The sequence below is a fragment of the Tympanuchus pallidicinctus genome, unplaced genomic scaffold (genome assembly GCF_026119805.1).
Source record: "Tympanuchus pallidicinctus isolate F22 unplaced genomic scaffold, pur_lepc_1.0 scaffold2, whole genome shotgun sequence".
Lineage (NCBI taxonomy): Eukaryota > Metazoa > Chordata > Aves > Galliformes > Phasianidae > Tympanuchus > Tympanuchus pallidicinctus.
The window spans coordinates 827,832-853,106 of record NW_026294721.1 but is presented as its reverse complement, the minus strand read 5'-3'; the positions used below and the strand labels follow the sequence as shown (position 1 = coordinate 853,106).

Genomic DNA, 25,275 nt, shown 5'->3' with positions numbered 1-25,275 from the left:
CTCTGTAGGAATAACAGATTCATGCCTCGTGTTTTCCTTTTTGTGGCAAAGACCAAATTAAAAAAAAAAAACAAAACAAAAAAAAGGAAGAGTTTAAAGGGAAAATAAGTTGAGCACAGCTCGGGGAGCCAAGGACTTTGGTGTTCTGATTTCAGTGCGATAATGCTCGTTGTGTGGCCGGGGCAGGTTATGAATCCTTGCCTGGCCGTACCATTTTGTCCCATCCAGATAACTTCACTCATCTAATGGGCTGACCTGGTTTTAACATGCTGTTAACGCAAGCACGTAGTAATTAGAAGCTTTTAATGGCTATTTTGTTTATGACAAAGGAGAATATTTGTATTTAGAAGAGATGCCCAGTTTCCAGACCTACCTAGCTTAACTCCTGGGAGATGTTTTGACTCTTCAAAAGAGGATTTTTCTTGACTTGAGGCCACCGCTGTGGTACTCGATCCCGCCAAGTTCAATGTTCTGCTGGATAGAATAAAATGTGTTTATGGATTTTGATGAAACTTGGAAATTCTTGGGTTGTTGAACTCGCTGTGTTACGGGAAAATGAATCAGGTTCTGACTCATGGAGGAGAACTGACCTTGGGGCAGAGGGGAGCAGTTTGGGTTACTGGGAAAGTGTTTCTTTCCCTGGGACATACAGTTCTTCCTTCCGAGATGTTATCATTGTTTGGTATCCAGTGGTGTAAGAAAGGTAAAGAGCTGATCTCTGTGCCCTTCTCCTCATTACTACATACATACAATTTGTTTTACTCCCTGAACCAGCCTCTAGGTCTTGGCTGCTGGTTGAGTCCGCAACGAAGATTGAGCTTTAAGGACGTCGGTTTCAATTCTCGTTTGAAAGAAACTTTTCCTACAGGTTGCATTTTATATTTAAGCGTTCAGGAAATCTGAAAGGTCAACAAAATAAACCCAGGCAGTGCCCAGTGGGTGCTGGCCCTCTCCAGATACGTTTGCTTCAAGGTAGAGAAACAAGCTAAGGTGTAATGCTGTTAACTCCCATGAGCTCTCAGAACGTGGCAATTTCTGCAGTGCTAATTGAATGTTCTAAACGCAGCTCTTAAGGAGAAACCCCTTCCTTGTTCCTTCTCTATTTTTGGTGTCTTGTTCACCTCTGTAATCTGTAGGGATGTGCTCAGGGATCCCCGCATCCCCATTCTGTCCCTTCCTGTCGGGTCGTGCTGTGCTCTCCTCGTGGTGACTTTGCAGAGCACAAGGCTACACATTCCTCAGCTCTTGCTGTTCTTTTGGGATATTTCACCTTTCTGTACTCTCCCAGCTCTTAGATCTTTCCTGAGTGTGTCCTCCTGTTTAATCCTTGGCAGTTTGTCACCTGGGGATGCTGTTTCCCACTCAAGTCCGTAGCCTTGAGTTGTGTGAATGCTTTGATTTGGTGCCCCTGGATTGTTTCGGTGCCTCTTCTACTCTTCAGGGCTTTTGGTTTCCTGTCTGCTCGCTCCGTCTTTTGTGCTTTGTTGTTGTTTCCTCTCTTTTAATGTTTGTTCCCTTCATTTCCTAAGGATTGCAGATACAATCAGTGGAAAATAATTGCCAGGATATTCTTCAGTCTTCTGCTCTCTCCAAATATTAAGGTACTTTGTACTTGATATGTCTGTCCTTTGATAATAACATGCAACCTAATTTCTTGCCTTCCTCGGGCTCTCTTTGAAATACTGACTTGGATTCTGTGGCACTAACCTACAAATAGGAATCCATAGGCTCAGCACTTACAGCCTGCTAACCAGTGCTGCAATAGAAGAAATCAATCAAGTTTCCCCCATGGAAAAACTCCAGACTTTCCAACCTGATCATCTTCTGTAGTATGGTCCGACCAATTCTTCATTGGCCTTCTTGGATTCAGGCATTACAACCAAACTTGGTCTATTAGGAGAAGTTATGGCAGCACTTCCAGCTTATACTCTGAATTTTGCTCTCAGCTGAGATAGAAATGGTTCAGTTGTTCTGCATGCCCTTGGTTGTGATTGCTTAACACTGCACAACTGAGATACCAGTGAGAAAATTTTCTTCCAGTTGTGCATTTTACAAGGGAGAAAAATACCAAACCTACCTCTTTCTTGTGCTTGAGGAGCAATTCCCTGAAATATTTTACTCTTCATATACTTGAAAAAAGAAACTGCAGATAATACAACATGTAGATGGGCTTGGGGTTGGGAGGTGCACTTAACCACGTCCTAGCCAACGGGTAGTTTGTACACTGGCACTGGAACAAGTTGCCCAAAGAAATTTTGGAGGCTCCATTCCCATTCAAGGCCAGGCTGGATGGGGCAGCCTGATCTAGTGGCTGGCATCCCTGCCCGTGGCAGGGGGGTTGGAGCACAGTGATCTTTAGGTCCCTTCCAACCTAAGCCATTCTATGACGCTGAATTCCAACTGACCGTTGATTTCTTCATTGTCTCTTGCTTCCCTTATCACTTAACTGTGCATCCTAACACCAGATTCTTGTCTGTTGGCCTCAGTTTTTTCTGCTTGTTCCATTTGTCATCTTCCTATGTTTATAGCTTCCCTGACTTCCGTCCGACCAGGTTGCCTTTTAACTTGCACGGCTGTCTTTTTCCACTGTGGCTTTTTGAGCATCCACTTAAAATGTTCTTGAACAATTTTCAATTAGTCTTCATGTTGTTCTGATTACAATCTTTTTTCCCAACTGATTCGGCTCATAATTACTTTCAGACTGGTGAAACCAGTCCTTTTAAAAAGTGTACGTGTGTCTATGTGTACACATGTGTACGTGTGTTCAGTTGGTGGGGCTCATGTATTTTATTCCTAATTTTGATGTCTTTTTGGTTGCATATGAATATGAAACACAGAGAGATTGTGGATGCTCTGTTCGTCCCTGGAGGTGTTCAAGGCCAGGTTGGATGGGGCCCTGGGCAGCCTGGGCTGCTATGAAATGTGGAGGTTGGTGGCCCTGCATGTGGCAGGGGGTTGGAGCTTCGTGATCTTTGAGGTCCCTTCCAACCCTGGCCATTCTATGATGGTATGATGCTGTGCTGGGTAGAATCTGTCATGATGGGAAGAGTGGTACAGAGGACCAAGTCCAAGAATAACGCATGGCAGGAGGGCAAGTGGGGCTCCCAAGAGTCTCTTCCAGCAGCACAGCCTGGAGGAGACATCCCGTACCGAGTGGCTTTCCAGAACCTTCATGGTGGATAACTCTTGGTTTGGATGAAGCCCTCAGTATGGGACGTGCTGAGAAGCTCTGATGGGAGGGATGTCCCACGTTACCCCTCCAATGACCTTCTTGAGTTGGATTGGAACGATCAGCGCCGCAAATGTAAATGATCAGCAGCCGGGCTCCAGCTGCAGCTGGTTAATTACCCGTTCACACAATGTGTTGTGAGGGGTCATCTGTTTCCAGTTTCATCGTAAACAGAAGTAAATGTTGAGAACATATTTTTCTACATCCAGTTTCACTTGTTGTGGATGCTTGAAATAGTTTGCAACCCACATCTTTTGGGTTTCGAGAAGGGCTTTTGGCCAGAGAGCCCCGCGACCATTGGAGATTTTTTGTTGAGAAGTGCCCTGGAGGTTGCATTGTAGGGACTTTCCTTATGCAAAACATAAAAGTGCTGGGGGTTTTTTTGTTGCTGTTGTTTTGTTTTTTTTTCAAATGGTAACCATCTTTTTCATTAAAATCAGTTGGAGTCTCAATAAACAATTGACTCCGAAAATTTTCCAAATCTTTGCTGCGGCGCTGTTTCTATTTTTAATTATTTTTTAAGAACGGGTTTGTCTGAAAATCACGGCTCAGCTCTCAATTTAAAGAAGCGATCTGGTAAATGGGAAGAAAGGCACGAGCATATAGCTCTTAATTACGACATAATTAGAACCTACTGGAGATTTCCATGTTAGAATGCTTCTGGAGGGCCGAGGGAGGAATCCTTATCACAGGGGCTGCTTTTCGTCGCCAGCTCTCCTCAAAGCCCTATCAAGCGTGTTTGTACATTTGTTTTGTATAAATTGAGAGCTGTGTACGTTGCAGAGATGCCGAAAACTCTGTTAATAGCTGTGAGGCACCGAGATGGCTTGGGAATGGCTTCAAGTTGTGCCAGGGGAGATTTAGGCTGGACGTTAGGATATACTACTTTTCTGAAAGAGTGGTCAGGCAATGGAATGGGCTGCCCAGGGAGGTGGTGGAGTCACCTGGAGGTGTTCAAGGAGTGTTTGGATTTTGTGTTGAGGGACGTGGTTTAGTGAGAGCTATTAGTGATAGGTGAATGGTTGGACTGGATGATCTTTTAGGTCTTTTCCAACCTTGGTGATTCTGAGATGCCTGGATGCTGGACATCAAGGCCCAGTGTCAACCTTGCAACAGCTGTGGTATTGCCATTTTGGTCCTTTTTCAGTGCCTTGCTACTCGGTGCGAGATTTATTTCCAGTTATGATAGGACGAAAAAGAATGGCCTCACATTCCACCAAGTGGGGTTAGGTTGGATATTGGGAAGCATTTGTTATCAGAATGAGTGGTGAGGCCCTGGAATGGGTCACTAGGAGATGTTCCAGAACCATGGAGATGTGGCACTGAGGGACGTGTTCAGTGGGCATGGTGGGATGGGTTGGGGTTGAACACGGGGGTCTGAGAGGTCTTGTCCAACCTCAGTGGGTCTGCGTGGAGTAGTGACTTCTGATGGTAAGATTGAAGGCTGTGCTGCAGCATGCAGTGAGGTTCACCTTGTGATGGTGTTAGCAGCCCTGATCCACGGCCCTGCACTGACCTTGGGGCTGAGTGTTGGTCTGCAGGGTTTACTGCTGCAGCAGGGCCAACGTTTGGGGTCTCTCGGAGCTGCTCGTACCTCTTAGCAGTTTTTTTCTCTCAGAACACAAAAGTTCTTTTGCTGCTTGACTTAATGAGAGCGAGGATCCCTAAAACCTTTGTGGTAGCTCTGAAGTTGACTGTTCCTCTTTCCTTTGGAGGCAGATGCTGCTGTGTTCAACTGCAGCCAGAGTGCCCTTCAGTAGGGCGTTTGCAGTTGGAAGATGTTTTGGTCAAGCTAAGGAGGTCTGCTTACTTTGGATAAAGAAACTTACCGTATGTTGCTTTTCCAACCTATTGCATTGCTGTAACGTTGGTCCCTTCCAGATGACAATAACATAAATATACCCTAACAGATCCTTACTTTTCTTACTCCTAGGAACAGGCCATCCTGAATAACCAGGTTGTGTTTGGTGCTCAGAAAGGCTGAACTTTGGGCAGATATCAGCAGTAGCTCATCGTTCCCCCCTGTGTCTGTCATCATTCTTCTTCCAGCCTGTTTCTGCTGGTCTCCCAGGACTCCTGAGCACTCAGCTGTGGCTCTCAGCAGACGCAACGTGTGCAGATTAGGATGTGAAATTTCTGTTTGGTTTCAACGTGTTTTCATGTTTCTTGAGAGATGTGGATGACAAAGCTTTTGCTCGGAGCCGTCAGCTGGATGCAGTGTGTCACATATAGATCTCTGCTCAAGAATAAATGCCTGTCATTATTAATGATATCTGTTACCCTCAAAGTGGGTGATGGTCCACTGTGATCAGTTTTAGCTTTCTGGTGAGGACCAAGCTCTCTTTGTGGTAGGAAAGTTTTGGGGATCTTCCCCATTAAGCAGTGTTTAACTTCCCATACCTCCTACTGCCCATCCTGGCTGGCGGCCGGAGGTCTGTAGGAATTCCTGTGGTCTTCCTGGAGTCTTCTTACCTCTTGGGTGAAGTACAGGATCTAAACTACTGAAGTATCACTGGCACCCATTGCTTTAGCCAGGCTAAGCTGCCTCTGGCAATAGATGCATGAAAGGGGTTTTGCATTTGCGCTCTGTGCTGGGAGGACAATTGCTTTCCTTTGCAGCTCCTGCTGAGCAGTGTTATCTTCCTCCTGGCCCTGTAAGTCGTGGGCACTGCAGATTTCCAGCAGACCTCCCACAGGCTGGCTGCTGTGCCTCAGCCACCAAAATGCCTTTCTTGGTGGCTCGTTCAGAAGATGAATGGCGTTCTGCAGCTTGTGGACAAGTTTGGTGAGTTCCCAGGCTCTGCCTTAACTTCTTTCCCTTTTCAGCCTATGTTCCCTTTTTTGTTTTTCCTCTGAAGCCTTTACTCTGGGCAGGCCTGACAACATTAGGAATTGAATCTCTGCTGAAAACCTTACGGAAGAACAGAGATCTGTTTTGCTTAAAGGCCCTGGGAGGAACCTGAGTTGGCTCCTCTGATGAGATTGGGATCTCTTTCACCACATCTTCATTTCTCATTGCGGAGTTCTTAATCATGTCTTGCTGAGGAGACTAAGCAGTCTTCTAAGACCATCCTGATGCTCTGTATCCATTTCACATTCTTGTTGTTGACTTCTGTAGAGGATAAGCATCCATCAACAGAACTAGAGCTTGTCATTGTTTCGTGAGGAAGGGCAGTAGCATTGTTAAAGCCCAATAGGAACCCTTTGGTACTGAAAGCCTTCAGGGATGAATGCAAATTTACACTCCCTTCTAAGGCAGACATAGCCCAGAAGTCCCTTTTTAAATCAGAAGATGCAAAGATTGTTTTATCTTTGGTAACTTTTTCCAGAAGACCTGCAGAGCTGGTACATGAATCACAGCTTGTCTGGGTCTGGGGTTACCATTACAGCCAGTTGTTTTTGTGACTTTGTGCTAGAGCAGCAGAGCTGATCATGAAAGATGTGGGTCCTAGGACTCTTCAGTTAATAGGATTGGACATTGTGAACGGCTGTTGTCACCTTTCCTGGAGGAGAGAGGAATGAAAAGAGTTGCTACAGAGAAGCAGATTGGTCCCAGATATGGTGGCTTCAGAATTGTGGGAAAGTAGGCTTTGTTTATGGCAGCAAATTGAGAGTTGCTTCATCGGTCATCGCATGAAAGGTTGGCTTGGAGCATGGGAATGGCTTTGGTCATGGACCAGATATACTGGCCCCCCCACGGCGTCCCTCCTGCTTCAGGATCTGTTCCTAATCCAGACCCATGCAACTTGTTTACCGAAGCCAGGCACGGCTCGGGTTCAGCAGAGGATGCTGCCCTGTAGAGTCCACGTTCCCTACAGAACTTGTTTCTCTACTTACCCACACTCAGGCAAATACCATTTGCCTGTGCATTTCCTTGTACAGAGGCTCAGACCATGTTGACCTTCTTTCCCTCATAAATCGGTGCTTTTCCAAAGAGTCACAGCACTGTTTCTCCAGAAGAAGGTATTCCAATATCGGCCATCTTCGTGCTGGGATTGCCAGCTGGGGCAACTGCATGATGCTCAGCTCTGTGCTCTGAACGAGCCTGCTGGAGTGTTGTGGGTCCCCATGGTGAGCTGCTCCCATACACAGCTCTGCTCAGGGCTTTCAGGACTCTTTTCAGCTTTCAGTACAAAGTTCCCTCATCGTGCTCAGACGTTGCCTCATTTCCTCAGCTCAGCACCTTGCTCCCTCCAGCTGGAGGTGCTTCTCCTTCCTCTCCTTGGACAACACACACCTTGTTCTGTGGTCTCCTTGTCTTCCTGCGCTTCAGATACCACTCCTAATATTTTTTTTCTTGTTTTTCTTCTATTTTTTCCTCTTTCCTACACACTATCCATTGATGCGTGATGTGTGGGTTCACATAGACCACTTAGAATTTCCATTAGTTTGCCACATCTCTCACAACAGCACAGCTTTCTTCCTTTGGCCCTGGCATCGTCCCCGCTCGGCTCAGTGTGCACTGAACGGAGCTGCAGCGTCTCCTCTTGGGGAGGGTTTATTGATAACTTCCCACAGTAGCACCTCATAAGCACAAGGACTCTCACTTTCCTTCTGTTTTGAATTTAGCAAGCTGGAATAGAACTTTCCTCCCTAGTTAGGAGCATTGCCAGCTGCGTCCTGCAGCACTCTGTGGGGCTTTATGGACAGCCTTCCCGTGGCCGTGGACTGGTTTTGGGTCGCCAACTCTACCCAGCAGGCACGAGGTGTAAGAAAGAAGGGGAGAAGAAAGGGGAAAAAGAAACTCTTTGAAAAAAGGTCTGTTGTGATATTGCAAGGGGAAATGGTTTCAAACTGGAAGGGAGAAGGTTCAGCCTGGATACAAGGACAAAGTTTTTGATGCTAAGGGTGGTAAGGCACTGGCACAGGTTGCCCAGAGAGGTGATGGGTGCTCCGTGGAGACACCAAGGTCAGGCTGGATGGGGCTCTGAGCACCTGATGGAGCTGTGGGTGTCCCTGTGGTAGTTCCTGAGTTAATTGCATGGACTTTTTGGCCGTGTCCATACTGAGGGCATCCTCTGCAAGGCACGCTGTGAATCCCTGCCTGCAGCACATGGCTCTGATACGTGGAATCCTGGCAAGTTTGGGAGACTGCCTTCAACTCCAACAATAATCATTGGGAAGAGCTTCCTTTGAAATGCTTTAGGTAAATGTTTCTTTGTTATACTTCTCTTTCGGACATCAGTCTGTCTCTGGGGTCTAGACAATGGGTTCCTGCAACCAAACACGCTGTTCTTGGGAAGGGTAAAGCCTCCAAAGCACAGCTTGAAGCTTTTGTTATCTCACATGTAATTGTAATAACAGGGTGTAAAGGAAAATCCTGTGCCGTTGAATGTCAGTTTTGGCTGTAGGAAAGATGCATTATCCTGAATATGAGCAGGCAGGCCTAGATCTTTTCTTCCTCCCCTTCACCCCCATCAGCTGAAGAAATGTTCTCATTTTCCAGTCTTTTTTAATGTAGGTAAAATGCCTGGAAAGGTTCTGACTCCTTGGAAGCCATGGATGATTTTTTTTTCTTCCTTATTTCATTATGGAGGCAGTGGAGTCACTGTCCCTGGAGGTGTTCAATAAACGTGGCTGGTAGGGACATGATTTAGTTGGCAGTGGTGGGGATGGGTTGATGGTTGGACTGGATGATCTTGGAGGTCTTTTCCAGCCGTAATGATTCTGTGATTATAACGCTTTACCCTGAATGGTGAATTCCTCACTTTGCTGGTAAGGAACACTGACAAGTAGGAACGGCTTGAATCTGAACTGGGGAAGATCAAACCTACCATTTCCAGCCTGGATCCTGTGAATGAGCGCTTGGTTTTTGAGCCCTGCAACATGAGGAAGCATTTGAAGCCTCCTCCAGAACGGCATGAATTATTTCCTTTGCCTTGCCTCACTCTCGTGAAGATTAAATGAACCATCTTTGCGTTGCTCCTTTTCTTTCCTCCCTAGAAACAAGATGAGAACCCGGCCTGCTTTACAAGGTGGACGTGGAAAGTTTCTGTGTTGTGTAAATAAGTGGTACGTGAAGGGCTGCCCAAGGTACGTGTTTCAGCCTAAGGATGAAAGCATCAGCCAGGCTTTCGAGGCGTATTTCTGCAGCATGATGCTAACTTTTATTGCGTGTTTTTAAAGCATGGCTGGAAAAAGGAAAGGAATCAGACGTTTTACTAGCTGCACACGGAGTTGGCTCCGGGCTGAGCGGGACCTCAATTAGTGGAGCGGCGAGTGAAGTCAGTGTCTGCCTCCTCTGGGACTTGGACTGAGCCTGAGTCTTTCACTTAATCATTTATAACTAATTGCAGTAGTTCCGCAAAGTCAAAGCAAATCTTTGGAGTGTGCTTCTACTGAGCAAGAAATGAGGAGCACATTTTTGCTTTTCAGAGTCTCGCAGGGCGATGCGGGATGTGCTGCTTTGTCGGTGTCAGACGTGTCAGCCTGCTTTGAAAAGCAAGCTGTGCTGTCAGCTCTTCACAGCATCACAGGGGTGAGAATAGTCTTGAAAAGATCGTGGAGTCCAACCCTCCTGTAAAGCAGCTCCCTACAACAGGTCGCACAGGTCGGCATCCAGCTGGATCTTGAGTATCTCCATAGAAGGAGATGCACCACCTCTCTGGGCAAGCTGTTCCAATGCTCTGTCACCCTGACCATAAAGAAGTTCTTCTGCACGTTGACAAGGAGCTTCCCATGTTTAATTCTTAGGCCGTTGCTCCTTGTCCTATTGCTGTGCACCGCAGAGAAGAGCCTGACCTCATCCATTTGCCTCCCACCTCCCTTCAGATATTTGTCAACATGAATCAGATCCCCTCTCAGTCTTCTTTTCCCCAGGCTGAACAGACCCAGGTCACTCAGCCCTTTTTCATACAGAAGATGCTCCACGCCCTTCATCACCTTTGTGGTTCTCTGCTGGAACCCTTCCAGAGATCCCTGTCTTTTTGGAACTGGGGAGTCCAGAACTGGACACAGTATTTAAATGTAGAAGGGGAGGATCACCTTCCTCCACCTGCTGGCCACGCTCTTTGCAATGCACCCCAGGATCCCATTGGCCATCTTGGCCACCGGGGCTCACTGCTGGCTTATGGCCAACCTGTTGTCCACCAGGAGCCCCAGCTCCCTCCCTGCAGAGCTCCCATCCAGCAGCAGCTCATCCCCCAACCTGTGCATGCAGTTATTCCTCCCCAGGTGCAAGATTCTATTTTTCTTCTTATTAAACCTCATCTTTGTCTTGGTGGATGGTGATGGTGCATCATGCAGTGACAGCTGGCTTGCACTGCAGTTCTGCAGCTGCACAGAGTCTGTAACATAGCTCATAACGTAGGTTGAGGATGAAGGGAGGAGGTGTGTGCAACTGGAGGAGTGCTGTGCTGTGCTTCTGCAGGCCCAGATGCCCATCATTGAAACGAGATGTTCTGTGGCCTGAGCCTCCAATCCAGTGATGGCTTTGGCCCCGACGTGACATGCCAGGCCCAGAAAGAAATTCTATTTAATATTTCTATTTCTATTGAAGTATTTCCAAAGCGTTTTAAGAACAAGAGCATTAAGCATTTGGGAGATGGGAGGATCTCTCTTTTCCACTTTGCTTGGAAAGGGAAAAAAAGGAGCTTGGAATTTATTTGTAGGATGAGGACGCTCCAAATCCTTGAAGGTTTTCTGATTATTTGCAGCAGTCTTCTTTGCTTCTGACGTGGTCTCTGCCAGTTTGTGCTAGGTTGAAAAGAGGACGGTTTGGGGTTCTTTGGGTTTGTGTCATATATACTGAACAGTGAACTTCAGGACCATTTCAGTAGATGATTGGTGGAACCATCGAGTCAACGTAATCATAGAATCATAGAATGGCTTGGGTTGGGAGGGACCTCAAGGATCATCAAGCCCCAGTCCCCCTCGCTGCATGCAGGGCCACCAACCTCCACATTTTGTAGCAGCCCAGGCTGCCCAGGGCCACAAACAACCTGGCCTTGAACACCTCCAGGGATGGACGGGGCATCACAGCCTCTCTGGCAGCTGTTCCAGCACCTCACCACTCTCTCTGTCAAGAACTTCCCCCTGACATCCAACCTAAATCTTCCCTCCTTCAACTTCCAACCATTTCCCCCTTGTCCTGCTGTTATCTATCCTTTCAAATAGATGCATCCTTTTGACTAGAGGAGTCACTGGGCGTTCATGCAGGGCTGAGAGGTTTTGTTCACAGCTCAGCAGGAACCAGAATGGGGGACTCAGGAATACAACTGTAGACTTGTTCCACTCTGTTCATATTGAATGTCAAATATCAATATCAAGAGTATGGGTTTGGCTCTCCAGAATGTTTGGTTTTGCCACCTGGTTATACAGCAGTTGGCTGAGGAGTTGGGTTCTCCACTGTGGATCATTGAAGGATGTGAGGGTACACAGATATTAATAGCAGAGGTTTTCTTAAGGTGTGATTTTTCCTTGCATTCACACCAGGGATCCACTCCACTTTTCCTTACATCCACTCTAGGCTGCGCGGTCGCATCCATCACGGCTGTGCATGGTGAGAAGGAGATAAGAGAAGTGGGGTAACTGATTTTTGGGGGGTTGCCTGTAGTTTTCCTCCTGTTGTTTTCCTTCCTCAGCTGCCCCCCGTTTGCATAAAAAAAAATTCCACCTCTGTGGATCCGAGATGAATTTGAGAGCTGCTGTGTTTGAAGGGAACAAATATGTCTGTAACAATACCCAGGAGCTAGGATAAGTGTTCTTCTCTCTTCTCCCAGTAAGAAATTAAATTTAAATGACTGGGCATGACTTAGTTGAGCTCCAGTGCTTCACTTTCCTCTGCACAAAGCCCTAACCAATAACTTTGCGGTTACTTCTTCCTTTTGGAGGACGTCTTTGAAGCTGAACTGTTAGCACATTAATGCATATGCTGATCTTGTCATAAATGCATTCTGCAAAACAAGATCAGCATATGCATGTCAAATCCATGTCAAATCCTGGATCAGCACAGGAAAGCACTCGAGGGTGAGGGCCGACGGGTGGCACGGTGTGAGGCTGCAGGGACTGAGCTGTGTCATCACGGCCTGCGTGCCCCCATCCTGCAAACCCACATCTGGGAAATGGCAGCTCCATAGGGCACGTTTCCATCCACCCGTAGAGCTTTAGGAGCCCAGGGGAACCACCAGACAGAGGAGCTCAGCCCTGCATACAGAGCAGGTTGGGTTCCCAGCAGTTCCTGTGCTCCCAGGACCCTGGAGGAGGACGTCACCCATCAGCTGAGCTGTAGCACTGCTGGATCTGCTCTGCCCCAGCACAAGCCATCCCCATCCCTCAGGTGAACAACCTGGTATGGTCTTTTAGGATTTCCAAATGCCACAACACAACTGAATGATTGGTTGTGTTGACTTCCAGTGACTTTTCCCTTGACTAAGGGCTGCAAGCTGGGTCTTGCTACCTATCTTCACCCCTTGCAAAAAGCAGGAGCAACCCTATTAACTGCAGCTGGCAGCACGGGTTGGTGGAACCCTGCTGAATTTTGTCCTGCAGCTTCCATACCGACCTCTTATCAGGGCTGGAGAAGGAGGCATTCCCCTATTTTCCCCATTGGTCAGCTGCAGGTGGAGTTACCTACAGGAATGGTGAGTCAGTAGGGTCTGACCAGTGGGGCCACACGTATGGCACTCGCTAGGAGGGGACCAGGAGGACCTCCCAGCTCAGTGGAGAGGCACTTTTTTTTTCTTTTTTTTTCTTTTTAAAGCTATATAAATCAAAATTGGAAGGGGCTGGAGGGAAGGTGTGAGATTTTTCTTGTGTTTTTTTTCAAGAGTGAACGTTTTTTATCCTTAATAGATTTATAATACGCAGGTCCCTTTATTTGTTTCTATAAAATTAACTAGTAAATTTAAAATGGAAAAATGCTAGTAATAGGAACCAGGCTATCTTTGCCAACGCTGAAATGTTGCTGTATTTATGAAAGGCAGACAAGGGCATTTTTCCTTCTGCCAGGTCTTGTGCTGGAGTGCCACATGTTGGAGGGTTATAAAACTTTTACTAACGAGAAGTTGGAGGAATGCTGACTTTCTAATTGCACTTTTTTTGGGTACAGGCTGCTGTTTGTTTTGGTCTTTAAAAAAAAAAAAAAAGTGATTGTAATTTTGAAGTCTGCAAGTTTTAAATGTAGGCGAGCAATGTGGGCAGGGTATGGAACCCGGTGGTCAGAAATGGGGCTGGAAAGAACTCCTGAACACTGAACCCTGCACGTTTCAGCTCAGTCAATGGGGGTTTTGTCATTTGCTTCTGTTGGGAGGGTATTTCTTAGCCACCTCTATAAAGCAGTGACATTGGGTTCCTGCTGGAAGACCTGGTGGGGCCTTTGGGTGGAACCTCAGCCCCAGCACTGCGCTACTGTAGATACCGTAGAATCATAGAATGGCTGGGGTTGGAGGGGACCTCAAGGATCACCAAACTCCAACTCCTCTGCAGCATGCAGGGCCACCAACCTCCCCATTTCATAGCAGCCTCTTCAGAGGAATGTCCTCAAATAGCTCATCGCTGCTCTACCCAAACCAAAGGGGTTTTTGACACTCAACCCCAGCCAAAAGCAGAGCCAGCCTTGTCCACGGAGCCCACAGTGTGCACCCTGACCTTGCTGCCTCTCTCTGTTACTTCTTCATACAGTGTTCCTGGCTTCTGAAGGACCACCATACCCACGGTCTGATTTTTGGGCGGTCCTATGTGGAGCCAGGAGTTTGGCTCAATGATTCTTATAGGTCTCTTCCAACTTGGGACATTCTAGGATTCTATGATCCTTATGGGTCTCTTCCAAATTTGGGACATTCATAGAATCACAGAATGGCTCAGGTTGGAAGGGACCTCGAGGATCATACAAGCTCCAACCCCCCACCACACGCAGGGCCACCAACCTCCACGTTTCACAGCAGCCCAGGCTGCCCAGGGCCCCATCCAACCTGGCCTTGAACACCTCCAGGGATGGACGGGGCATCACAGCCTCTCTGGGCAGCTGTTCCAGCCCCTCACCACTCCCTTGGTAAACAACTCATAGTAAAGAATATCGTTGGCCTTACATATTTCTTGAAAAGCAGGTTGTTAGGCAGGTGTAATTGAATTAAATGGATTAGCTCACAGTAAACGCTCCAAGAGGGATTAAAGTGCTGAAGAGCTTTGTGGAAAATGGGGTTCTCTTGATGTCGGAGGGATTAAAGCTTCTTTGTGCAGAGATGGGTAGTTCCCATTCCAGATAATTGCAATGTGTGTTTCTCTCCCTCTCTTCTTTCTTCTTACTGTTGTTTTTTTGCTATTACTTCCATGCTTGGAAGAGTGGCAGTGGTGAAATTGTTTGACATTTCATTCTTTAAATCTAAACCATCACAAAGTGCTTTATGAGGATAAGAAGCAATGCTCTGGGAATTGGGTGTTTTCTTCTCCTTCTGGAATATTCTTGTATTGGAGGGGGGAGAAGCAGGGTTAGGGCTTTGAGAAATGCCTTCAGCGCGGGCTCCTCTCGTCCACCACATGTTGCTGGGAAGGAAATTTGTCACCAGCGCATACCGCTGACTCACAAATCCCAGTGATGACTTCAATGAATTCAGCTGAAACCCAACAGAAATTGCATTTCCAGCGGTGTCTGCAGGCAAGATGGGCTCGTGTAATACATCACGTCTCCTTTGGCAGGTACTGGGGCCAAACACTTCAATCCAGAGCAGCAGGTTACTCTAATTTTCATGAGGGTACCATAATGAAAGCAACCTGTTGACAGAGCACATAACCCTTGAGAGGTGTTGATCACTGAATGGCCTGGGTTGAAAAGGACCACGATGATCATCAGTTCCAACCCCCTGCTGTGTGCAGGGTCACCAACCAGCAGCCCAGGCTGCCCAGAGCCACATCCAGCCTGGCCTTGAATGCCTGCAGGGCTGGGGCATCCACAGCCTCCTTGGGCAACCTGTTCCAGTGCCTCACCACCCTCTGGCTGAAAAACTTCCTCCTCATATCCAACCTAAACCTCCCCTGTCTCACTTTAAAACCATTCCCCTTGTTACTATCGCTATCCATCCTCGTAAAGAGCCATTCCCCTCCTGTTCATACGCTCCTTTCAATATGGAAGGCCACAATGATGTCTCCCCAGAGCCTCCTCCAAGCTGAACAAGCTCAGTTCCCTCAACCTTTCTCCATAGGAGAGGTGCTCCAGCCCTCTGATCATCTGAGTGGCCGTCCTCTAGACCCCCTCTAGTGCTGTGAGCACCTCATTTCTCATTTAGGGTCCCTGCTCAGTGATTTTGGAGGAGCTAACACATAGCTTTCGAGATGCCTCCATTCCCAGAAATCTGTGTTATGGTGATTGCAGGCTTCTGGGCTGGGGATGTATGTTGTTGCTATGCTACATGTTGTTTCCATTGCTTGCTTTTTAGCTGGGGTGTCAGGAATGGACATGTTCTGACGGAGAGAAAAAGGCTTCTGCCAACTGAGCTTGGGGACTGCCCTGCCAGCTCCTGTCTTCTGGCTATGGCTGGCTGCTTGTTGGAGATGGGAACGACAGCCTTAATGAGGCCAAAGACTGCTTTGTAGGATTATCTTTTGTGATGGTTAGATCAAACATCACATATTTTCTTAGCAAACTGGTGACTTGCAAAACAGAGCTGTAAAGTAGGGGGTATTCTTCCCGTGGAATCATAGAATCACAGAATGGCTTGGGTTGGAAGGGACCTCAAGGATCATTGAGTTCCAACCCCCCTGCTGCATGCAGGGCCACCAACATTTCATAGCAGCCCAGGCTGCCCAGGGCCCCAAACAACCTGGCCTTGAACACCTCCAGGGATGGACGGGGCATCACAGCCTCTCATGGCAGCTGTTCCAGCCCCTCACCACTCTCTCTGTCAAGAACTTCCAGACATCCAGCCTATATCTTCCATGCTTGTTTATATCTGATTTATGCCTGGTTCTTATCTATGCCTATAGGGGTCCGATCCTGTCTCTATGGAGGCAATAAGTGTTTTCTTTGGGTTTGGCATGGCCAGCACTCTAACTCAGGCATTGGTCTTGTTGTCCTGAAATCCTGTTGGGAGAGGGACAGCGGTCTGCCTGAAAATTAGAAAGCAAAAAAGAGGAGATTTAACACTTTTCATGTCTGCATTGATGGCTCCTGTTGTCCCTGGTGGTGCTGAAGAAATGTTCAGGTGTGGTGCTAAGGGACACAGTTTGATGGGGAAAAATTGGCGGTGGGTGGACGGCTGGACTGGATGATCTTGGAGATCTTTTCCAACCTTGGTGATTCTGTGGTAGCTCTCTGATTTCGTAAAGAAATTCTACAGGATTATAACAGAAAGGGAAGTGTTGGCTTTGAGGAATTCTGTGCAGTTTCCCCATTGGCCTTTGGGGGGCAGATGATGTCTGGGAAATAGCAGATTTGGGATTTGAATGAGAGCTTTGTGAGATTTGGAAGTTAGGATGTGAGATTTGGAAGTTAGGATGTGAGATTTGGAAGTTAGGACGTTGGACGTGAAATATATGTTTGTAATATGTAGCTTTAATTCTTCAGTAGCTGCTCCTGCTTTAAAAAGGGATCTTATGTCAACTTAAAGAAGCAAGGTGAGACCAAGTTTTGATTCATTCTTTAACTCCTGTGATTCTTACCCTGTGTTGCCACCTATTTTTTCAGTAGTCAGTCTATAGCTCTGAATTTAGCCTTATAACATGAGCCTGAAGCCAATGGCAGCTTGAATGGGGTCCTACTGGAAGAATATTTCTCCATCACAGGAAAAAAAACCCAACAAACCAAAGCAGAATTGTACTGTAACAGGGGCTTCCCATCCGCATGCTCTTGAGCTTGCAGGGATGTGATGATCTATCGGGCTGTGCTCTGCAGTGCTTTGCTGCTCTCAGGCTTACAGAAGAAGGTTGGGAGAGAAGATCTGTGCTGGTGGACAGCTGCAGTTGGGGTTCAGCAGTGGGACCTGTGTTGTCCCACATTATTGGTATGGTTGAGGACAGCTTCTGATGGTGGATCCGGGCTGTGCGTTAGATCCAAAGCTCAGTGCATCCCCCCAGGTCTCATTTAAGAAAAGCCAGAAGATGTTCTGTCCGTGGCTCAGGGCTTTATCCTCTCCTTTTGATGGATCTCGCTGTGTTCCAGGCCAATCCAGACTATCTAGGAGAGGTGCTTTGAACATTGCCCGTTTCTCAGGATCTCAAGAAAACCAAAACCAGGCCGATAACTGGAAACAAAAGCAGAATCTTGAAAGGAAACTTATCTGCGCAGAGTTTGACAAGGCCCAGAAAGAGGGTGTGTGAAACAGCAGTCTGGGAACTCCCACAGTGAAAGGGATAAAGGAGTTTAATCTGGGGCCAGGAGGGGAGGACGAACCCTCCTTTAGCTGTATAACTTTCTGAGGGTCAAGATAAATAAGTGCAGCTCGGAGCGCCGGAGCTGATGAGCTGCAGCCCTGATTCCCTATCCTGGCTGAGCGAGCAGCCCTTCCTCCTTTGTGATTCCCAGCACGCAGGGTGGAGGCATTAAGCAGAGTGATTCTTAGCACAGCAGCTTCAAATAGGCTGTAGTCACTGAGGATGGGAAGGGAAAGGCTCTGCCCCATAGGGCGGTGGGCATGGAGCAGCTCCCAAGGGCAGTGAGCACAGCCCCGAGCTGCCGCAGCCCAGGGAGCATTGGAACATGGCTCTCAGCCATAGGGCTTGGGGTTGGGGTGGCCCTCTGTGGGGTCAGGGGGTCGGACTTGATGGTCCTTATTGGGTCCCTTCCAACCTGGGATATTCTGTGATTTTTATGAGAAGGCAGAGAAAAAACCCACAACAAAACGTGGCGTTCAGCATTACGGATAGAAGGAAGGCTCAGGTGTGGGGCTGCAGTCCTTGATGTGTGTGGAATGCTCGTACGACAGCCTTCCTTCTCTTGCTTTTAGGCCCCTTATCTAATTTTCAGCTTCTCCTCTCTGTGTAAATGTGATAAATGCACTTTTTAATCACATAACCGAGCTACTTTTGATGCCTGCGCGCAGATATCTTGTTCTCGACGCCAGAACGCACAGAAGTGCAAATCAACACCTTGCTTCAGAAAGTACTTCTTAAAAAATGACTTTTTGACTTCAACTGTGCAGCTGACCCAGAGGACTCGGTTGCCTGAGTCCTTTTATCAGTGCTAATGTGATAAACTTCTCTTTACAGCTCCCGGGAAGGAGAGCACCGTGTTCTGATTGCTCCTCCAAAGAGCAGCAGAAGTTTAATAGCTTTCTGATAAAGTGCTGAATTAACCGAGCTACTCTTTATGATGAACATTGAGGGTATAAATAACACTGACCTTGTGTTATGGATAGGGAAAAAGCAAGAGTATGGGGATGGCGATCGTAGAACCATTAAGGTTGGAAAAGACCTCAAAGATCACCAAGTCCAACCCATCCCATCTTGCCCTCAGTGCCACATCTCCATATTTCTTGAGCACATCCAGGGATGGTGACTTCCCCACTCCCTGGGCAGCCTGTGCCCAATGCCTGACCACTCTTTTGGCAAGAGTTGTTTTCTATCATCCAGTGTTTCCAACCTGACTCTCTCCTGGCACATTGAGGCCATTCACAGAATCACAGGATCATAGAATGCTTGGGTTGGAAGGGACCTCAAGGATCATGAATCTCCAACCTCCCTGCTGCACGCAGGGCCACCAACTTCCACATTTCATAGCAGCCCAGGCTGCCCAGGGCCCCATCCAACTTGGCCTTGAACACCTCCAGGGTCCTATCCATAAATTGTTGGGTCAAAGCAAAGGCAGAAATCTTTGTTGCACTCTAGATGGCAGAATATATCTGTGCAGAGGTGATTTTGGGAACGTTGCTGTGATGAGCTCGATTTTTAGCATTGGGGGATGGGGGCTTAAGGTGGAGCAGTTGTTTGTAGGAAAGGAGGAGTGGTGGCAAGTTGAAGTAGAATCTCTGGCTTGGGTTGGAAGGGACCTCAAGGATCATCAAGCAATCTCTGCAGGGCATTTGTTGGAGGAAACTCACCGAATGCCGCATTTCCTAAGTTATATTTTTAATGACCGAATATCAAGTTAAAAAGAAAATCAGGTCTATGCATCCATTGCTTTTTTGGAGCTCATTTCCTGTGCTGGCGGTGAACTTCTTCAGACAGACCTCTGACAAATTGTTTGCCGCGATCACCGCTTAACACCAAGCAGGCAGATAGGCAGAAGCTCTTATCATCTCGACAAGCGACGGGGTTTTAGTTAAAACTGAAAACAGAAGCTGTGTCAGCGTGTTGAGTTTACACCTTGCAATAATAATGCGTGCTTTTATCTGATCTGAGGGGGATTTTATAACTTTCAAATGGATCTCTGGCGGGGAGCCAGCCGCACTGTCATTTTTTATTAACTTTCTCCTCTCTTCCCCTGTAGCCAGTCTGCTTTTTGTAATGCTGTTGAAGGAGTATGTATCCCATTCCTGGGGATATGGTGAAACGATATTTTAGAGTTCTGTGTCTCAGCCCATTAGAGGGGTCCATAAAACAATCACGGCAGCGAACGTTCAGTAAGTAATCAAAACCACCGAAGCCAACCACAGCAGCACAGCAACCTTGTCTGAATAATAGAACCTCTTTTGCTGTGCCTTATCTACCGTCTCATCAGGAAAGAGCTAATTAGATTCTTCTAAGAAGTAAATATTGTCAGTTCGTTGGTGGGTGGAGGTGACGGGAGGTAAGACTCACTGTCAACATTGGCAAACCGAGGCAGAAAACAAGACAAAGTCATAAAAAACCTATAAAAAGCTAATTGAGTTTTAAAGGAGCTCATTCGCCGTGTAGGAGGTGTAGCAACTTTCCCTTTTGGTGTGTGGCTTTCTGGAGGCAGAGCTGGGGGAGCCCATGGCTGCCTTGCTGCTCCAACCCAGCCGTGTGGGATGGCTGTGGGGCTGGGTTCCCTTTGTTCCTTTGGATAGCTTTGGATAGCTCTGCTCCCCGTGGGTTAAGCCAATGCATTTGATTTCTCTCTCCCTTAGCACACCTAGACTGGGCTCTCGATGGCTTACCTGAATTGCAGTGGCTTTGCAGAACTTGGTGCTGCAGCTTAGGGATGGCAACTATTGGGATCGGTATTACACAGAATGACAGAATGGCTTGGGTTTAAAGGTCATGGAGCTCCAATCCCCTGCCGTGGGCTGTTTGCCCCCACCAGCGCTGGCTGTGCAGGGCCCCATCCAACCTGGCTTCAAACACCTCCAGGGATGGGGCACCCACAACTCCTCACATTTAGGACTCTTGAGGGACAGACTTGAATGGCAAACCCCCAAAGCCATGTCATGTAAAGTTGGGCATTTAGTAGAGGGGCATGTGGGCAGTGTGAAAGTAAAGGCTGGATGTTGTGTTGAGGGACATGGTTTAGTAGGAGCTATTGGGAATAGGTGAACGGTTGGACTGGGTGATCTTTTAGGTCTTTTCCAACCTTGGTGATTCTATGATTCTGTGGACAGCTTGGGGGAACGTAATAAGGCTAGCACTGCTTTCCCCCCAATTCTTTCTCTCCTCTGTTTCTGAAAGGATGGCAGCCAAAAGGATTGATTCGGTATTCAGCCAACAAAGCCTGAGCAGCAGCTCCTGTGCTGTGCTCCGGGCAGTGCTGATCTGGATATGACAACCAGCATCGAATGACCTGAAGCTACGGGCTGGAGAGGGGAAGCTGTGTTTGCTTTTGTATCAGCCTGGAAATAGGGTTTGTGTTCGGGTTGTGTCTGCTGGCTGAGTGCTGTGCACGGGCCAGAGGGTGGCTGTGCTTGGAGGCAGCCCCAGCTACGTGAAGCAAACGCTTCGTGCATTATTGTTAAATGTAATGCTAGCTACGAACACACATTTGGTTTCTAAACTTTATTGTCACGTTAAGCAGAGAGCGGAGAGATTGATAGTCTTGTATAACAGAGGCAATTTTACCAAAGGATACGAAAACGCACTCGCTTTCATGTAAACCACACCAAAAGGTAGAGGGGGTTTTTTATTTTATTTTTGTCCCTGGAGGGCTCTTCTCCTCCCCCATAGCCACAGGTTGCTGTGTTTTCAGGGGGCACGCTGGAGTGTCGCCCCTGCTTTGATGTGGTTCCTCAAGTGTGCCTCCTCATTGGGCTCCCTGCAGATGCCTTTATGTGAAACAGAACATTAAAATCCAAATGTTCCTGCTCCGCAGGTCGTTTTTCATCCTTTATGGGCAACGTCAAATATATTGCATAGTTGTGTTGCTGCACCCCGGCCCGGGAGGGAGAGGGTCTGGGAGGGAAAGAGAGAAGGTCTGAGCGTGAGTTCCTTGCGGTGAAGCCCAAATTTCTCTTTAGCTGCTTCCTCTGGGCCTCTCCCCAGCTCTCTCTTTTTCTCAAGGTGAAACTGAAACCTCGGTGACTTCACCCAGGCCTGAAGTTAAAGAAAATTTGATATTTCTCACTTGTAGGTCACTTCAGTCCATATTGTTTCCTGCCAAGAGTGGGGGTGGGGGAAATGCCCTACTGTTAATGGAAAAGCAATTACTGTTCTTTCTGGTTGTGCAGCTCCAGCATCACACCTGGGTTACAGGGCTGGGGCTGGAGGGATGTGGGGTGGGATGGGGGGACGCACTCAGTGCCCTATGGAAGGAACAGCCACTGTGCTGTGTTGGTGTTCTTTGGTGTTTCCCTGGTTGGTGTTCCATTGCATTTCAGTGATCAGGCTTAAAAGTGCTGGGAAACCTCTTCTCACACAGGACTTTTCCAAATTCCCCAAATTGAAATTGCTTTTGGTGGGCTGGAAAGTTCAGAGGACACTGGGATTCCCTCTGGGTTCTTTCATGCCTCAGGAGGTGGCACGCACACTTTTGTTTTCCCTGCTGTGGACTTGGAATGCTGTCAGTTTTTGTGAGCTTCAGTTCATGAACAAAATCAGAACGATGCAAAATGCAAAACGTGGCCTTTGTTTGAGATGTTGAACTCCTTGAGTTGGAGCAGTGACTTTTCCTAGGGCAAGCTTTCTTGCTTTTCATTCTTCATATGAATTCTACTCATCCGTAGGCGTTATGTGCTGCTGTGTGCACCTCCTGTGAGCATGGCTGAGGGAATCATGGGATGGCTTTGGTCGGAAGGGACCTTAAATCATAGAATCATAGAGTCACAGAATGGTTTGGGTTGGAAGGCACCTCAAGGATCACCAAGCTCCAACCCCTCCACCACAAGCAGGGCCACCAACCTCCACATTTAATACCAGCCCAAGCTGCCCAGTGCCCCATCCAACCTGGCCTTGAGCAGAACGGTTTGAGTTGGAAGGGACCCTTAAAGGCCACCTGGTCCCACCCCCACAATGAACAGGGACATTCAGCTCCTGTTCCTGTGTTCATGTAGTAACACCTCATGTTATTTGGAAAGGCTTTGGAAAGCCATTGGGTGGCAAGGCACTGTGCTTCCCAAGGACATTTGCAGGGTCCTCCGGGGAGACTTAATTCCATGCTCAGCCTAAAATGCAGAGTGTTGTGTGCTCGTGGTTTGGGCATTGAAGGTTGAAGCCAAGGACTGCGTCCTTCCGCTTGCTAGTCCAGCTTGTTCTTCTCCCATGACCACTTTCTCATCCTGTGATCTGCCTACACCCTGTTAATGATCTGTATGAAGCTCAATGTTTGATGTAAAACTTTGCATTTTCCCATTCTTTTTCCTTCTCTTTTTAGAGGCGGGAAAAAAAAAATTACATAAATTTGAGTGAATTTAATGAGCGCGCTGAGCTTGCTTTTGGTGTGATTTACAGTGGATCCAGCATTATAACTTCAGTACACTTTGGTTGAGTAACTTATGTCATTAGTGGGTGTATCTGAGAGGAGAGCTGAGCTCGGACCTCTTTGTTGTGTGGGCTTCAGAAGGACCAAGAGCTCACTCCCCTTTTTGAAGTCCTAATTCCCTTTATATGGTGTTGCAATGCCTTTCTATAGAGCAGCGTCTCTGAAGTTAGAGATTTCTAATGCAAAAAAGGCCACTTTTCCCCAATTGCTTCAAGTATTGACGTTGCTAGCAAAATTTGTCTTGGGCAGCGCTAACACAGACCTTGGCCTTTTTGGCTCTGTTGCAAAAAATCCCTACAGTTGAGATTCCTCCCTGAAGAGATCTTCCAAAGGAGCCCATTTGTTAGTCCCCTTGCTTAGCCCTTACTGCTCTCCTAACAACAGCACTTGCAGAGATCCTACATCGTTCCAACCACTAGAGGTCAAGATTGGGCTGTTGCACGGCGCTCCGCTCCGTCGCTCCAACCCTGCTGCAGCCACGGCCCGTGTCGTTTATACGTTCAGTTTTGCAATCGTTGCCCCGTTTGGCAGCTGTGGTGAAGCTGGTTGGTGTGCAGATGTATGCAGGGTGGGCTTTGCCTTGCAGCCCGGTGGGTTTTGTAGGGATGCAGAGATCGGCGCCGCGCTCGGTTTTAGTATCCTTCAGATCTGCGCCAGTGATCTGTCTGTGGGGTGTTTGTTCCCAGGGAGGGATTCGAAAGGGAGCTGAGCTGAGAGAGGCTGTGGAATTAAAACTCACTCGGAAATTCTTTTGGTGGGATGTGAATCCTTGGTAAGCGTTGACAAGGAAATCGTTTTGAAGGTTTGTGCTCTCCGTGGTGTCCAGCCTGACCTTGGAGGTCTCCAGCACAGCCATTGCTCCTCCTTGTGCTCCAGCTCAAAGCTCATTTTCTGCTCTTGGGCAATTGGGGCTAATTGATTTTTGCTCTTAGAATCCAAGAAAGCTTGGCAGCAACTTGCTCTCTGCTACAAAGGGAGCCCAGGGCTGAGGGAGCTGCGCTGGGGCCACATGCTTTGCTCCACGAGCCGTGGCCTTCTCCCAGGCCGAGCATCCTGGTTGAATACCTTGCACAGATCGTTCTGTAAATCAGCAGCACCGCAATTAAGATCTCCTGGGGTACCACAAAAATGCTTTCAGGAACCTCTGGGGTCCAGATGTGGAATGTTTTGTGCTGACACGGGTTGAAAAGAGGAACAAATCCAACGGTTAAGTAGGTCCTTTAATTTAGCCTGTGACAGTCACCACATGGCCTATGGGCTAATATTTCTGCGTCTGTGCTGTAAATAGATCAATATGGCAGGACGATGGGTTTGGCATTTTGATTTGTGAAGAGTCAGAATATTGTTTGTATTGTTGCATAATCCCTGGAATGGTTTTGAAATGAATCTTCTGTTTCTTTGGAATATCTGGGTTTGGAAAAACATAACATTTCAAAGTTCCATTAAGTGTGTGTGTTTTATTTTGTCTCATTTGTCGTATTTCATGACTGATTGCATCTTTTGGCCAAAAAAATACGTCCGAGGATGCTGTCGTAAAGCTTGAAATCTGCTTTTTTTCTAGGCACAGCAGCAAAGAAACCTGGACAATATTGTATCGCAGCACCCCAGGATAAGCGGGGGGAAGAAGTCCAAGAAAGAAGGCTGCGCAGGCTCAGATTTGGAGGTAAAGAACACTAGCCCCATGTCTGAGCAGGATTCGGGTATCCTGGATGTTGAAGATGAGGAGGAGGATGAAGAGGTAACTGGATGCCATCAAACTCAGGGCATTGGGGTGATAAGCTGTGTCTCGGTGCTCACACCTCACTCAGTGTTTCCTGCCCCTGTGCAGCACGCCATAAAGATGCTGAGCAGATGGTGGAGCCTTTCTGAGTTGGGTCATTTTGCACTTCTGTCCTTGCTAGCAGGCTCAGCAGAGATGCTTAGTGTGGTAGGAGAGCAGAGCAGCTCCTGCCTTCAGTCCTGCAGCTCTGTGGCCTTTCAAAGCAGAGAAATCACCGCACAGCACGCAGGATATTGATATTGAGCTTTTTCTGTGCAGTGAGTCTTGTGGCAGATGCATGCTTTATGCTGAGAAGAGTTTCATTAGGACAGAATTTTTGAGGATGCAATTGTAGTTCCTGGTGTGTTTCTGTTGCTGGCCCTTTCTTTAACAGTGATTTCTCGTAGTAGAACTGGTTTGGGTTGGAAGGGCCTTTAAAAGGCATCTGGTCCCACTCCCTGCATCGATCAGGGACATCCACAGCTCCACCTGGTGCTCCTAGCCCCATTCAGCCTGACCTTGGGTGTCTCCAAGTGACACCACCTCTCT

The 25,275-nt window shown here is 47.6% G+C and overlaps 1 protein-coding gene across 6 annotated transcripts in view; it reads left to right on the top strand.

The window, feature by feature from the left end:
* Positions 1-25,275, top strand: part of EXOC6B (exocyst complex component 6B) — a 244,112-nt gene that overhangs the window by 77,579 nt on the left and 141,258 nt on the right. For 3 of the 6 annotated variants that reach the window (XM_052681843.1, XM_052681844.1, XM_052681847.1), the window contains 2 exons: positions 1,530-1,601; positions 24,529-24,705. In XM_052681843.1, the coding sequence (XP_052537803.1) occupies positions 1,530-1,601; positions 24,529-24,705 (249 nt within the window). The remainder of the gene's footprint in view (positions 1-1,529; positions 1,602-24,528; positions 24,706-25,275) is intronic. The other 3 variants (XM_052681849.1, XM_052681845.1, XM_052681846.1) reach the window with 2 other exon arrangements.